The sequence below is a fragment of the Poecilia reticulata genome, linkage group LG20 (genome assembly GCF_000633615.1).
Source record: "Poecilia reticulata strain Guanapo linkage group LG20, Guppy_female_1.0+MT, whole genome shotgun sequence".
Classification (NCBI taxonomy): Eukaryota; Metazoa; Chordata; class Actinopteri; order Cyprinodontiformes; family Poeciliidae; genus Poecilia; species Poecilia reticulata.
In genome coordinates this window covers 18,224,594-18,241,468 of record NC_024350.1, presented here as the reverse complement: position 1 = coordinate 18,241,468, position 16,875 = coordinate 18,224,594, and the positions used below count along the sequence as shown (strand labels likewise).

Sequence of the window (16,875 nt, the reverse complement as noted above, 5' to 3'; positions counted from 1 at the left end):
TCCTTCCTTCCTTCCTTCCTTCCTTTCTTTCTTTCTTTCTTTCTTTCTTTCTTTCTTTCTTTCTTTCTTTCTTTCTTTCTTTCTTTCTTTCTTTCATCTTTTTCCATTCCTCCTTCCTTCCACCCTTCCTTTATCAGTTCATGCATCCTTCTTTGCTTTGTTCCTTAGTTCTTGAATTTCATAATTCTTCTGCTATTCATTTCTTCCTTTCTCCCCTCCTTCCTCTATTCTTTCTTTCCCTCTTTTAACCTTGCATGAATCCATAAATTCTTCCTTCCTTGAACCATCTTTATAATAATTAATTTGATGCCAGTTTCTTTCTGTTAATGAAGAGTCAGATGGAAATGAGGGCCGGCCTCGCAGTGGAAACTAAACCTTCTGGTTCCTTTACAGAGGAGTGTTTACATGGTGACTCCTCTGATGTCGGTGACCTTTCAGTGACCTTTCGGCGCAGCTTCACCTTTGCCTTTTCGCTGCAGACGACAGCAGCAGCGAGTCGGACTGCGAGTCGGACGGCGACGGCACCAGCTGCTCCAGCAGCTCCGACTCTGAGGTTTTCGACGTCATTGCTGAGATCAAGAGGAAGAAGGCGCATCCGGACCGTCTGCATGAGGAGCTGTGGTACAACGACCCGGGCCAGGTGAGGCGAAACCAGTTGGCTCCCAGTTCAGACCAGTGAGGCTGGGGAGGGTACTGGTGGAAAAACAACAGAGGAAGTTCCTTTCTTCATTTCTCTCCTTCCTTCTTACATGTTTTGCTTTTCTTTCTTTCCTTCTTTTGTTCTTTTACTTCATTCCTTTCTCTATTTTCCTTTTTCTCCTTCCATCCTTACTTCCATTATTCCGCCTTTATTTTTTCCTTCTTTCTCTTACTTTTTCCTTTCCTTTTTTCTCTCCTTCCTTTGTTTTCCCTTTCCTTGCTTTTTGTTTCTCCTCTATTCTCCTTTCTTTCTTTTTTCTTCCATTTTTCCTCCTTCTCTTCCTTTTTTCCTTTCTCCATTTCTTCTTTCTCTCTCCTTTCCTTCCTTCGTTCTTTAACTTGTCTTTTATTACTAATTCTCCATATTGAAAGTTTCACCGCTTCTGAAATATTTGCCATTGATCTATAAATCTCTAAATCTACATCTAGAATATGTAGATGTATAGATGTGAAGATCCAGATTCCTTCCGGATCTTTTCCGCTCCTCCCCTCGGACCGTAATCTTCCAGTGGGAGTAAATCCCAGCAGATTAACGGTCCGATCCCGCCGTGTTTCTGTGACGCCATCTTGATTTGTTCCTGAACCTGTGAAAACCTGGGAGCTAAAGGTCGGCAGCCTGCAGCGGTTCCTCCGGTTCTACCTGGCGCCATCATGGATCGCTCTCCTCCTCTCTCTCTCTGTCCAGATGAATGATGGCCCCCTGTGCAAGTGCAGCGCCAAGGCCAGACGAACGGGGATCCGCCACAGCATCTACCCCGGAGAGGAGGTGGGGCACGCTGTGAATAAATCACCCATCGTGACCTTGACGCTGCGCCACAGCACGGCCAAGGGCAGCATCTCACTCATTCCCACACAAAGGCCATTCTCTCACCGACTACAATAAATGTGACTCCATCGCCTGTATAAGAAGATTAAAAAATAGACTCGGGTCCTTGTGACTCACTGATTATGTTTTTATGAGAAGCTTTAGCTTCTGTTAGCCTCTTTCAGTGGAAGAATAAAGCACATTTTAGCCTTGATATCAGACCTTCATGCAGCATGAATTGATCAAAATCAAGCATTGATTAATAAATCCTCCAACCTGCAGGAGGTACTTTGGAGTTTGGTCAATTTGTCTTGACAAGATTTGTTGCATATTTGCTACTTGACACGAGATTTTCAATCCACACGGATATAAAATGTTGGTTCTCTGCAGTGAAAATGCAAAGTTTTTATCATCAATTGCTTTTAAACGTATTCCAGGTTTTTTTTCCACACATCCTAAAGAATTCAGGTGAAAAATAAGCAAGCTTGATTAAAAAATAAGGAAACCTTTTGGCAGACTGAAACGATTAATCGATTATTCAAATAATTGTCAACTATTTATCGATTAGTCATTGACCGGAGTAAAGAGACTCAAAAAAGGCAATTTGCTGAAAAACAACACATTCAGATCAGAAATGAGACCAAAACTGTACGAAATATACACTTTGCATTAAAAACAGACCTTCACTCTGTAAACGTTTTAGCTAAAACTAAGATTTTCTACTTGACATGAGAATTTCAATTCAGTTCTTTGTCAGGTTTTTCTAATGCAGCGAAATCATCAATCATTTGGGAACTTAATTCAGTTTCATTTAGACACATCCTGTACAATTCACTGAAACGATTAATCGATTCTTCAACTAATTATAAACTCAAATAGTAACTGGAATATTAAAAATACATTTACTAAAAGAAAACACAAAAAACATTTTCAGAGCAGTAATTCAGCCAAAACTGTACAAAACAAATATATATATTTACATTTAAGATGCATTAAAAACTGTGTGTAAATATACGTATTTACCGATTAATCGATTCTTCAAATACTTATAAACTCGTAGAGTAATCGATTAATCGTTAACTGGACTATACACTTTACTGAAATAGCAGTTGCTGGTTGTAATCTTTGTTTTGCTGCCAGCCTGTGAAGCAGTGCCGTCCCATGAACAACAACGCCGGGAAGCTGTTCCACTACAGGATCACGGTGTCTCCCCCCACCAACTTCCTGGTATGATGTCATCAGTGACGTCATTCCTCTGTCACAGCAGCTCAGATGTTTGACTCCTCCGTTTTGATTCCCTTGTTTTCCAGACCGACCGGCCGACAGTGATCGAGTACGATGACCATGAGTATCTGTTCGAAGGATTCTCTCTGTTCTCCCACACTCCTCTCACCAACGTGAGTCTGAGGAAACGATTAATCGATTAACACGTCGGTCAGACATGTTTACTGACCAGATTTTATGGGGTTTTTGTTTTTTGCATTAGTTTTCTGGTTGTAATCAGAAGGAGTTGATAGTTTAAAACTGTATAACTTCCAATTTCTCCAGCTTTTATGAATTAACTTCATTATAATTTGTAAGTTTGTGGTTTTGCAGGGTTTCAACACTGCAAAATACAAAATCTTACCAAGTATTTTTTCTAGTAAAAAAATCTTAGTTCACCTAAAATAAGAAAAAACTAACTTTTCACCATTAATAAGGAGCTTGTTTTAATTCCTAGTAGATTATTTAACTTATAAAATACATTTTCCTGCTTTATTAGTATTTATTATAATTTAATTATTAGTGTGAAATAATACCAACAGTATTATTGGAAATGTTTTTTATATCACTGTTTGTAAATAAACATCAATAAATTTGAAAATGTGATTAAATGCAGTTATCATTATATGTTGCATCCTTAAAAATCTTATTTTAAATAGAAATATTTTTCCAGTGTTTGCTGTTTGTAGCGTTATGAGACATGCAGTCACAGCCATACATAGAAAAATGAAGTTATAACTAATTTAAATCTTTTTTATTATCACAATAATACCACGAAATATTATTTCATATTTCCCATGTTTACTCCAAATGTTTACCTATAAACTCATGCAAACACAAATATAGAGTTTTCTTAAATCTCCACTTTGATCTGAGTTTTTGTAAAACAAATAATCATTTTTAATGAAAACATTTGTGTGGATGAAAGGCCAGGAGGTGCATCTGTTTCTCCAGATGTTCCAAACACAGTCGATATTTGCTATTAGCTCAAACTACCATTTTAATCTTGAGGAATAAACCAGAGTTTTGCTCTTTGCCTCCCGCCGTCGGCGCTCCTTTGACCCTCCTCCAGTTAACGTGCTGAGCGAAGCCTTCCTCGGCTTTCAGCTCCGGTTTCCTCAAACATAACTTCAGAAATCAGCTTCTGGCTGCGGGTCGGCTCCTTTGTAGCCGGGCTGACCTTGCCACCGAGTCGCCGCCGCGCCGTTTGAAGGCCCGTCAGTGGCTGTCGGCCGTTAAGGAGGAACGACTCGATCCGCAGCCGTTTGAGCTCAGCCTGGTTTCCGTCTCTTTCTAGAAAACTTAAACTCTGATTTATGGCCACAGATCTACATCGTGTCTTATTTCACTAAACTGCAAGTATTTCTCTCTAGTTTCTAGTGCAAATATTGTAGGACCTAAAACAAGATAAAAGTAACTTTTTACCAAGATCTAGAAACTTGTTTTGAGTAAATAATTCCTTAATTTTGATTAAAAAGTTCCAGATCCACAGGTGGATTTTTTTCACTTATTATAAAACATCTTTCCCATGTTTTAAGTGAATAACAGTCAGTTGAACTATTACTTTTCAGGGATGCAACTAATTATTAATGAACCAATTGTTTTAGTAATTGACAAATTGATTCTTCTGACGATTAAACGATTAATCGCATTAAAAACGATTAAGGCAAATTTGACAGATTTTTATACAATTTTAAAAATACATTAAAAGATTCAAATGATTTGGTTAGTTAAAAAAAAAAGTAAAATGGAAACATTTTAATGCCTAAAATGCAGTGATGTTGCATTTTTTTATTAAATCTAAAGCTAAAATTATACAACCTGAGGAGTTTAGCTTAAAAAAAATTTACAGGCAGAGGTTGCTTTTTTATCTTAAATGCCATGCAAGATGATTTTTGTACAGTTTGACTTATTTACTTCTCTTAATATGTTTTTTATTCAGCAAACAACCATTTTAGTGTCTATTTACTCCAGTTAACAATTAATCGTTGACTAAACTGACAAATATTTGTTCATACATATGTTTTAGTTTAGGCTATAACATATTTACAGAGTCTTAAATGTAAAATGCATATTTATTTTGCACAGTTTTGTCTTAATAACTGCAGTGTGTTGCTCTTTCAATTTGCCTTTTTTAGAATCTGTTTTCTCCAGTTAACGATTAATCGATTACTAAGATAACTCATTATCTCAGTACTTGATTAATCACGATTAATCTGATTAATCAGCTCTAGTATATTTTCATTAATATTAAGAAATTAGTGACTTTAAACAAGCTCCTATAATTTCCTGGAAAGTTATTTGCAAGCTGGTTTTGTCCTATTTCAAGTGTAGTAACATATTTGCACTAGTAATTTAGCTCAAAATACTGCCGTATTTTGTGTTTTTGCAGTGTAGCTCACGTGTTTGGCTAATGTGATCAATAGCATGAAAGACCCTGGAGGACACGGGCCGATCTGAGGCGATAATTTAAGCGGGCCTCGTTAAAAGCCGGAGCGGAGGCGGATTAGGAAACCTAAAAGCGCAGCGATATTAGCTCGCCGCTAGTTAGCCGCTGGGACGAGCAGGACTGAGCGCTGCTCCCAGGTTAATCTCTTAAAACGAACCCCTGCGCTCCGACAACAAAGACCGTGTAACTGGGGAGATTAAACTCAGAAGAGCTGGCTTATCCTTTTAGCCAGATTTCACGTGCTTAATTTCCACGAGTCGGGCCTTTTCAGTGCATCTGCCTGCGTGATTTTCTTTATTTTTTCCGTTTTCCATACATGCTTCCAGTTTAAAAAAAGGGAGGTTTTAATGAGTTTCCCTTGAAAAGCTGTAACCTCTGCCTATCGCCGTGGTAATGAGACGCTGTGTCCTTTTCTTCTCCTTGTCCTCTGCTCCTTTCATCATCACAGATTCCATTGTGCCGAGTGATCCGCTTCAACATAGATTACACCATTCACTTCATAGAGGAGATGACACCGGAGGTCAGTAAGACACCACTTTATCTCGCAGCTCCTTTTTCCCCTTCTTCTTCTTCTTTTTGTTTTTATCTCAAACGGCGGAGTCCAGCGGCTAATCCGTTCCAGGAGGAGGAGGAGGAGAAACCTCCGGGTTTGACCTACAAAAGTTGATCGGATCGATCAGTCAGATGAGCTTTCAGATGTTCTGTCAGAGTGAACGTTTGATGACATTTCTCTGGGTTTTCCTCCTCGTTTCCAGAACTACTGCGTCCGAGGTTTGGAGCTGTTCGCCTCCTACTTGTTCCGGGACATTCTGGAGCTTTACGACTGGAACCTGACCGGTACGAAACCAGGAACGATCGGCTTTAATAAGAAAAAGTACTGAAAGGAAAACATTCCCACAGTATGATACTTCCACCTCTACACTGCAAAAACACAAAGTCTGGTTTCTAGTGCAAATATCTTGGTGCATTTGAAGTGGAACACTAACAAGTACATTTTCAGCAAGATATCGGAGTTTCTTTAAGGTAAATAATTCCTTAATATTGCTAAAAAAGTCTTAGTTCCACTAGCAGATTGTTTCACTTATAACATCTAAATTTTCCCATGTTGTAATTGAAATAATCAGAAAAATGGAACTAGTTCTTCTTACCAATATTAAGGAGTTACTGCCTTAAAACAATTATCCTATTATCTTGCTGAAAAGTTACTTCTGTGCTTGTTTTTCTTGTTTCAAGTGAACTAGGATATTTTACACTTACAAATATTACCAAATACTTCGTAACATTTTGTGTTTTTTCAGTGTTCAGTTGAAATAAACTAAAAAAACACAAACTTTCCTTGAGATAAAGTACTTCACTGCAAAAACCCAAAATATTACCAAGTATTTCCAAATATCTTAGTACACTTGAAACTTAGAAGTAACTTTTCATCAGGATACAGGAGTTTGTTTTCAGTCAATGTTGATGAAAAAGTACTGGAGTAGAAATGATTAATTTTATGAAACTAGTTTCATAAAAGTGTTTGTTTTAAGTCAATAATTTCTTAATCTGGATGGAAAAAGCACTGGTTCAGATTATTTCACTTATAACATGGCAAAGTGCCTTGTAATAAATAATCTGTTAGTAGAACTAGAACTTTTTCACCAGGATTAAGGAATTATTAACTATATATGTTGCTGAAAAGTTACTTGTAAGTTAGTTTATCTTATTTCAAGTGTTCTAAGATATTTGCACTAGAAACTAGTCCAAAAATACTTGGCAAAATTGTGTTTTTGCAGTGTATGTTTAACAATAGACACAGTAAATACCTTTATTGTGACATTTATTTTCAGTCCCCTTGATTTTATCAGCTTGTGAAATATAACCCAAAAAATGATTTATCCCAGTTAATTTGTGTTTTTATCAGGCACCAGTTTGATTTCCAAAACTTTATCCCAGAATGAAACTCATCTGATCTTTGATGGTTTTTAAATTTGTTGATTTTTTTCAGTACCCTCAACAGATTTGATATTTTGACTATTGTTGTAAAAACAAACCTGAGTGTCAGTTTAAAAAGCAAAGCTTTACAATGTGTTCATTAAAGTGAAGTGAAGCAGATTAAAGTGAACCTATTGCATTAATGAAAAACTTAATTATTATGTTGTTTTTGTTGCAAGAAAAACAAAGATAAAATTCATCCCTTGGCTTTGAAGTTGAAATGTTTGTGAGAAACCATTTGCTGCACAGATTCATGAAACATTTGAGATTGCGTCACCTCACTTCAGATTTAGTCATTTCATTTTATTCATGGAATCTCAGATTATTTTTACCTTTTAAGCCTGTTTTCTCTCGTTTTCAGGTCCTGACTGCGACTCTGAGTCTTCTGGATGCCAGCGCTTCCATTTCATGCCTCGTTTTGTCAGATTCTTACCGGGTAGGACTCTTTAAGACCTTTACATGACTGAAAGACAAAAGCAGCATCTCAGATTCCCGCTGCCGTTTGTGCTGCAGTTCTCCTTCCAGCCACCGGGTGGTGGTGTTGCATTGCTGCTGCAGCGGCATTTGTCACAGCGGCTCCTGCCTTCATGCCATCAGAAAACAATTCCTCTCCCAGCTCTCCCAATTTGAAGAAGCAGCAGACAGACACTTATCCTGCTCTTTTACAAAAGCACAGCTCAGATAATCTAATGTTTTTGATGTGATCTGTGAGGAGGAACCAGGCTGGTTTCACATTTTTTATACAGTCCAGGTGAAAAGAAATGCACCTGCTCTCGTTTCTGTTGTGTTTCATGAATAACAAACTGTTGTCTGGCTTTAAAATGACATGCAGAAGCTCTGCTGCCTTTCAGACACAAAGTTCTGGGTTTGAATCCCAGCAGCTTGGATTATTTTGCATGTTCTTCTTCTGTCATTGTGGGCCCAAAAATAGACTGTTTAGTCCACGGGTCAGACCATTGATTTGGTCCATCTCAGGGTGGCAAAGCCTAATGGCGGTTATTTAAAAGATGCATGTCTCTAGATCATATTTCGGTTTGGTAGCCCTTCCAAAGTAACAACCTGTTCAGATAAACTCTGGTCCGCCTACAAACCTAAGTCTCTGTTCGGTTGAAGTGAACTCTGGCGCTGTTTGAATGTCAAGCTGCTCCAACAGCAGGAAGTGGTGCATTCTGGGTAAATGCCACCAAAAAAAAGCCTAGAGCTACCAAGAGAAATGGTTTGTGGTTTTTAGCTGAAGTCAAAGAGAAATTCGATAAAATCTGATGGGACTCCATTTTTGCGACATTTTGTGAAGAAGGAAGTCGAGTTCACGTCTTCAGAGATTTTCATGTAGTTTCCTTCAGTAGTTCCTGGTGCAGCGCCCCCACAGGTGAGGAGGGGAACAGGTTTCTCCAATGGTTTGGTTAGTTAGACCAAACTAATTGATATTAATGAAAGTTTAAAGGTCAAAAGGTCAACCAGCCCTCCCAACATTACCCACATTTAATAAAATTGGTGTCAAATATTTGTGCTACGTTTCTGGTGCAAAGATTTTTGTTTGTGCCGCTATCATTATCTTTAAACTTTCAGTAACTTTAAACAAAAGCAGCAGAAACCTAAACGATTAGTTGATTGACATTGATTTTATTATTTCATTTTGTAAATGTGGGGGGACTGGTTGACCTCTGACCCCTGGGAACTCTTTTGTTAATATCTTTAGAACGATTGCAGCACAAATGAAAATTTATGCTGCAGAAACGTTTGACCCCAGTTTCATTAGATTTGAAGAAGTCACTCGGGTATAAATAACGCATCATATTCACGTTTTATATGATTTTCTGTTGCTGGGTGATCGCAGACGGCGGGAAGGAGGTTCTGTCGATGCACCAGGTGCTGCTGTACCTCCTGCGCAGCAGCAAGGCCCTGGTTCCTGAGGAGGAGATCGCAGACATGCTGCAGTGGGAGCAGCTGGACTGGCAGAAATACGCAGAGGAGTGCAAAGGCATGATCGTCACCAACCCCGGCATGGTAAGGACTTCTTCTTCTTCTTCTGGCCTGAACTCTGACCCTGCAGGAAGCAGGTTGTGACACGAAGAACTTACTCTGTCTTCCTCCACACTCAAAGCTTTTAGTTGGATGACATTCTTACCCGGCCTCTGTTTTCAAACGGTGAGCAGGAACTGTGTCCGTGTGAGGGTGAAGATGTCAGAGGATGTGGAAAATATTCACTCCCTCAGATGTTTTATTGCTTTTCTTGATGCTATAAATCAATCCTGACAGAAAAAACATTCTCTTTTAATATCAAAACAAGCCGATTTATACAGATTAGCAGATGAATAAAACCATAAAATATATTATTTGGGTAAATATTCACACCTTCCAACTCTCAGTAATACTGCTCATCTGGACATTTTCATTTTTTCTCCATTTTCCTTTTAAACTGTCAGCTGTGAACATCATGGATGTAGGTGGATCCATAAATCTGATTTAGCTCCAGAAACCTTTGTTTCCCGCTCCAGGCTGGGTTCTTTTCCCAGTCCAGGTTATTTTCCAAATCTGGTCCAGGTTCTTTTACCCAGTCCAGTCCAGGTTGTTTTCCAAATCCGATCCAGGTTCTTTACTTAGTCCAGTCCATGTTATTTTCTAAATCCGGTCCAGGTTCTTTTCCCAATACGGTCCGGGTTGTTTTCTAAATCCGATCCAGGTTCTTTTCCCAGTCTGGTACGGGTTGTAAAAGATGGTCTGGATTCTTTTACCAGTCCGGTTCAGGCCTTTTCCCAGTCCAGTCTAAGTTCTTTTCCTGGTCCGGTCCGGTCTTTTCTCAGTCCAGTCCAGGTTGTTTTCTAAATACGGTCCAGGTGCTTTTCTCAGTCCAGTCCGGGTTGTTTTCAAAATCCGGTCCAGGTTCCTTTTCCTAATCTGGTCCGGGTTTTTTTCTAAATCCGGTCCAGGTTCTTTTCCCAGTCTGGTACGGGTTGTAAAAGATGGTCTGGATTCTTTTCCCAGTCCAGTCTGGGTTCTTTTCCTGGTCCGGTCCAGGTGCTTTTCTCAGTCCAGTCCAGGTTTTTTTCTAAATCCGGTCCAGGTTCTTTTTCACAGTCTGGTCCGGGTTKTTTTCTAAATCCGGTCCAGGTTCTTTTCCCAGTCTGGTACGGGTTGTAAAAGATGGTCTGGATTCTTTTACCAGTCTGGTTCAGGCCTTTTCCCAGTCCACTCTGGGTTCTTTTCCTGGTCCGGTCCAGGTTCTTTTACAGCCCAGTCTGGTGCTTTGATTCCAGATGAATCAAATCATCTGCTTTCAGCAGTGGTGACCTCTGACCCTGGGATGAAACGTTTGGACGATGAGGGAGTCCGGAGGCGAGTCGGTGCCATCCGCTCCCTCTGATCCCCTGAACCGGCCGACAGGCGGCTTGTGATCCGGGTTCTGGCGCAGGACGGGTTGCCTGTCATTCACTCCATCATTCTGTGACGGATCGCCTCGTGGTTTAGATTATTTATATCACTTCCTGCGGCTCGCCGCTGATTGAGCGATGGCTGCCTGGTGGCTAAACATGTTGATACTGTAACAGGATTTTCCTCCTCCCTCTCTCTCCAGGGTTCATACAGGAGCTCGAAACCCTTGAAAATACTTGAAATTCAGTTTGGTGTTTGATATTCAAGCTGCTCAGTTTTATAATAAACTGCAATCTAACATTTGATTAAAAGCCTAAATCTGAAAAATAATATTTAAAGTTGAAACCAGATATTTTCATACACCTAGTTAGGGCTGGAACTAACTCTTATTTTCATAATTGATTAATCTATTGATTATTCTGTCAATTAATACATTTTTATGATGATTAATCAATTAATCGTATAAAAAAAAGTGACATAGGAGAAGTGGAAAACTTTGAAAGTGACTTGATAGATGGCGAACTTAATATAAATTTGGCCTGCAACTAATTATTATTTTAGTAATTGATTATTCAATAAAATATTTTTGACAATTAATCGATTAATCATATTAAAAATTGCACTTTTCCTATTTACCCATTTGTTTTGTACAAGTAGGTGACTTTGAAAGGCAACTTGGTGGATATCAAACTAAAGCGGAGTTAATATAAATGTTGTAGTAATCGATTGTGATAAATTATTTGAGTGATTAATCGATTAATCATATTAAAAAGTTGCACTTTTACCCTCTTAGGTGGTAGAAGTAAGTAACTTTGAAATGCGCTTAGTGGATACAAACTAAGTTATGCTGCAACCAGTGATTGTCAAAATAAAGCGTACTTTATATATATTAGAGCTGCAACTAACAAGTATTTTAGTAATTGATTATTCAGTTGAATATTTGAACGATTAATCGATTTAATCACATAAAAGTGAAAGATTTTTCATTTAAAGCTTTTTTATATACAATATTAGAAGTACATTAAAAGACGCCAATAAACAAATAAGACATTTTGCTGCCTAAACTAAATAAAATAGATTATTTTTAGTAAATTAGCTAAAACCTATTTACAGGAAGAGGATTTTTAATGCAAAATGTTTATATTGTTTGTACAGTTTTTGCTTAATTACTGCTGTAAATGAGATTTTTTAAGCTAATTTGTGTTGTTTTTATCTCCAAAGTTTGAAAACGCTCAAAAAGTTCTTGAATTTTTCTGATGGAGACACGAATTCATCGTCTTTCCCTCCCCGTTTCTCAGAAGCCGAGCTCGGTGCGCATCGACCAGCTGGACAGGGAGCAGTTCAACCCAGACGTCATCACCTTCCCCATCATCGTTCACTTCGGCATCCGGCCCGCTCAGCTCAGCTACGCCGGAGACCCTCAGTAAGATCACAGCAGGAAACAGAAAACGCGGCCCGCCGGCTCCCCGCGGAGTCGGGGACGGCGGCGTTTTCGCATGCGTTGTCACGGGTCCCGGGTTTCCGTGGGGGCGCCGCGGATTCGCCATGCGTCTGGTGAATAGTAATGTAGCATCCGGGGGCTCCGGGTGACAGAACTGTACTGTGTTGCAGCATAATTAACAGAAGACGAAGACGAGATGATGTGAGCGTTCTGACAACAAACACACACACACACACACACACACACACACACACACACACACACACACACACACACACACACACACACACACACACACCCTGCTTACAGAGGCTAAATTTAAACCTGAGCTGATGTTTACAAACTTTAATTAAAACTAGACGACTAACAGACACAAACATTAAATTCATCCACATTTCATCAACTTAGAAATTCAAACTTCAGCTGTTTTTTCTGAATCAATGGGAAAAAACATTTCCATACTTTATTAACTCAGTTTCTTTTTCTTCTCTTTTCTTCTTTGTCATTTTTTACTCCCTTCATTCATGTCCTTATTTTACTGCCTCCGTTTCTGCTTTTCCTTCATGTCTTCATTTTTTCCTTCTCTCCTTAGTTCCTTCATTCCCTCCTTTTTTCTTTTTATCCATCTTTTGTTCTTCCTCCTTCATGTTCTTACATCGTTTCTTGTTCTTCCTCACCTCTTCATTTATGTTAATCGTCTTTCTTTTTTGTCTTTTTTTCATCTTAACGTTGTCTCTCCTCTTCCTCGTGTCCTACAGTTCATCTTCCTTCTTTCTTATTCTTTTTTGCTTTTTCTTTTTTCTTCCTTGCTGATGTCTTGTGTTTTTCTTGCTTAGTTTTTTCTTTTTTGCCTTTCTTGTTTTCTTCTTTGGTGCTTTCTTTTTTTCTTTCTGGCCTTTTCTTTTTTGCTTTTGTGTTCTTTCTTTTTCTTTGTTTTACTTCCTTTCGTCTTTCTCGTCTTTCTTGCTTTGCTTTCCCTTCTAGCTCTGGTGAAGGACTTGCATGTTTATGTTTTCACATACATATAAATATCTAGATGTATGTCTGATTTCTACTCTGCGATTTAAATCAGACAGTTTTAGGTTTACAGAAAACCTGGACTATTAATCTAATTTTGTATGATTAATTTGCTCTGATGGCTGTTTATACTTTAGCAAACAATGGTGGTGGCTGCATCATGCTCTGGGATCCTCTTCTCCTGAGCATAAAAAAGTTGAACTGGTTGATAATTGGAAAATAAAACCTGCTAGAGGCGGAAGATTATTAACGCTAAACATACAACCAGATATGCAAACTGTGTTGGAATGGTCTAGTTAAAGCCCAGGCTTGAATACATTTGAGAATTTGTGGGAAAAGAACGGCAGAAAAAACTAAGAAAGTTGGTTCTACAACCCATTAATCCAGAAACAAATGCAGACCGCACTGTTTAGTTGTTTATTTATTAAAAATAATGTGAAAATTTTATATTTTCTCCTTTCCGTTCACAATTACACCCTAAATTATGTTCGTTTGTAAAGTCATAAAATGGAGGAAAGGTTAATGGAAGGAAAACCTTTGCTTGCTCTGTAGGATAGAGAGAAAAACGAGAATAATAATCTGAAAATCCATTTTCCTGATGCTGCTCAGGGTTTCCCCCAGTGTATTATTAGCCTGGCGGCCCGCCATGCTTTACTAGCCCCGCCGCCAGGCTAAGCGTTGCTTGTTTACGTTTCTGGGGGGGGAGGGGAATTGTTTTTTTTTTTTTTTTTAAAGCCGGGCTGCAAGCGTCTCTGTTGCTCTGAGCATTTCACCAGCAGAGCAGATTTATTCCTAAAGTATAGGTTTATAATAGATAAGTTTATAGTTGCATTTAAACCCGACAGAGCGGACCAATCACACAGCTGGTGCCTCTGCGCTTTGCCTCACGCTGCCGCTGCTTTACCGACTCAGGCTGACCTGTATGGATGTTTACATCAATTTACTGTGAGGAATTATGATCCTTTGGAGAACTCTAGGTAAGAGTTTAAAACCCGCCACGTTAGTTCTGGTTGCATAGCTCTATGTGAACCGCAGGAATAACTTGTAGCGAATTCAGAGGTCGCGTTGTGGAGCGATGAGAATGATTTATCTTTGTGAACAAACAGTTATATGCGGCGTTTACATCTCAACACGCTGCTCAGCATGTGGCTCTGTGTCTGTCTTCCCTGTAAAGTTTATGTCTGTGGTCCCGGTTGGCTGGAGAGTTTGTGGATAACCAGCAGCGCTAACCTGATCATGCAGGTTCAGCCCGGTGAGGAGCTTTCGTGCCCTCCGGTCTGTAAGGCATCACGCTGATTTTATATTATTTTATTATTTTTAGTATTTTTTCCGGTTACACGATGCATCAAACCAAATCAAATGCGTCGTCTATTTAGAGTTTATCCGCGGGGCCGAGCGGAGATCTGAGAAACTCGTCCCATAACCTCGACCAACCAAAATAGTTTCTGTGACGATTATTAAAAACTCAACAGACATGAAATGGAAGAGCTACTAAAGTTACATTAGCTGCATTGAATTAAATCTCCCGTTTGTTGCGCATATCTGCGCAGTGCAGCAGATTACCTCATCATGCAGGGCCGGTCCAAGGCTGTTTGAGGCCTTGAGCAGACTTTCACTTAGGGGCCCCTTTTGTTCCTAAAAAGATCAGCACCTCTAACAGTTAGATTTAATGAAATATAGGCGAAGGGAGTAGTTTAATTGGCCAGCCTAAAAAGCAATAAGTTATAATCACAGTTTACTAATTTGTGTAAATTCAAAGATTAAACTCACAGCATCAGATTGTTGCTATGGTAACAAAACAATCTAACTATGAATATTGTTCTTTGAAGTTTTACAAAGTAAACTTGCCAGCTCCTTAAAATCTTGAATCTAAATGTTAAACAATTTAAAATCTATTAATTTATGCACGCCTAAAGAACGGAATAAAATTTAACAGCATTGATAATCTGAATAAACTAGTGTTACATTTAATATTCTGTTTTAAAATATTAGTATTTATGGGGCCCATGAAGCCCTGGGAGGCCTGATGGAGCCACTGACTTAATTTGGATTAAACAGAAGTGCAAATTTTAGTTTTTAGTCTAGTTGTGGGTTTAAATACCATTTCACTGGAGATGTTTTCCCGTGACCTATAATTACACACTAATACTTTTACATTTCCTGTCAACTTAACATCTTTTAATACAAAAACACGGTGGACCTTCGGTGGACCACCTCAACGCCCCGACCACCGGGGCAAGTTTTCTGGGGGAAACCCTGCTGCTGGATTTCTGATCGCAGCTAATGACGCGCGTAGCGGCGATCGTAGCTGCAGACGCATCAGCAGCAACATTTATCAACTTTTCTTCTCCTTCTCTGCTCCCCGCCCGACGGACACAAAAGCTATGATAATGTCAGAGGTCAGGGAACGTACGCAGAGAAGAAATAAATCAGGATGATGGAAGAGGAGTGAAATCACTGCAGAGAATAAATTAAAAATGACAGAAAAAGGTAAACAGAAGATGAAATCTGCGGCTTCGCTTCAACCTGCTGTCTGTTTTCCACTCGGGCCTCCATTTCTTTACTTTTTAAAAAATTTTTCTGAATCCATAAAAGCAGCACCTGACACGAGCTGAAAGTGATTCCTGTCACATTCATGCCTGCAGGAGCAGCCGAGTCTTTTCTGAACCGAAGCAGAGAAACTAATCAGCATTCTGCGCTGTGATTGGCCGCTTTGTGTCCTGATGTCGTCTCCAGGCCTCAGTTTGGGACTATTAAGTAAAAACTGTTTACCTCGTTTCAGATTTACGTTAATATTCTGCAGTTGGGTGTTAATTTACAGATATTTACCGACATTCAGGTGATTTTTACTCTGATTTACGTAAAGAAAACCGTGTAATTCACATCCATTAAAAGCTACTTTAATAAAATGTAAATAAATGTTTATTATTTATATCTAAATGTCAAACTGAAATATTTTTAATTTGGAATAAATTCAGTCTTAACAAACCAGTTTTTGATGGATTCTACTAATATAAACTAAAGCTAGCAGCTGCTATTCATGTTAAATGCTAATCAAGCTAACAGCTACTTAAGCTAGCAGCCAATAAAGCTAGCAGCTATTTGCATCAACAACCAGTTATGCTAACAGATAGTAGAATGGGCTTTGCTTACTAATCCTCCTTGTTGCTTGTCTTTTTTCTTCCTTCCACTAAACTTTCCATTGATATTCTTGTCTGCTGGACAGCTGTAGCAGTCTTCCCTACGACTGTGTAGGTCATAGCATGACATTTTTATGTTTATATTTTAATCATCAAACAGAAATGATACCACTTACTTCACCGTGTGTCATTAATCTGTTCGCATCTCTAATTTAATGAAATAATGGCCGCTGCGCATGTTACTCAGGTTGTTGCTAGGTAACCAAAGACTGAGTGAGTTGCCACTATCAGTTTTCCTTTAGACTTGTGTTTTGTTTATGTGGTTATTTTATTGCCTTCTTGTTGCTCGTCTTTATTTCCCTACTACATTTTTTTCTTCCACTAAACTTTCCGTTAATGTTTGCATACATCACTCTGTGAACAGCTAGCTCTTTTATAAAAGCTCTTTGGAGAGTGTTGGTGACTACAGTACTGTAAAGTTAACAGCCTTCCCTGTGATTATGAAGGACATACACTGCAAAAACACAGAATTTTACAGAGTAGATTCTAGTTCAAATATCCCGGTTCACTTAAAAAAAGACAAATCTAACTTATAAGTAACTTTTTCAGCAGGTTATGAGCCTGTTTTAAGTCAGTAACTATTAATATTGATGGCAGATTATTTCACTTAAAACATGACATTAAGTACTTTTTTGTCAATATTAAGAAATTACTT

The 16,875-nt window shown here is 38.8% G+C and overlaps 1 protein-coding gene across 1 annotated transcript in view; it reads left to right on the top strand.

Moving 5' to 3' along the window:
* Positions 1–16,875, top strand: part of drosha (drosha ribonuclease III) — a 135,040-nt gene that overhangs the window by 6,179 nt on the left and 111,986 nt on the right. Inside the window, exons 6-14 of the mRNA XM_008396408.2 lie at positions 480–640; positions 1,385–1,465; positions 2,645–2,731; positions 2,815–2,901; positions 5,665–5,736; positions 5,972–6,053; positions 7,552–7,626; positions 9,028–9,197; positions 11,861–11,985. Of these exons, the coding sequence (XP_008394630.1) occupies positions 480–640; positions 1,385–1,465; positions 2,645–2,731; positions 2,815–2,901; positions 5,665–5,736; positions 5,972–6,053; positions 7,552–7,626; positions 9,028–9,197; positions 11,861–11,985 (940 nt within the window). The remainder of the gene's footprint in view (positions 1–479; positions 641–1,384; positions 1,466–2,644; positions 2,732–2,814; positions 2,902–5,664; positions 5,737–5,971; positions 6,054–7,551; positions 7,627–9,027; positions 9,198–11,860; positions 11,986–16,875) is intronic.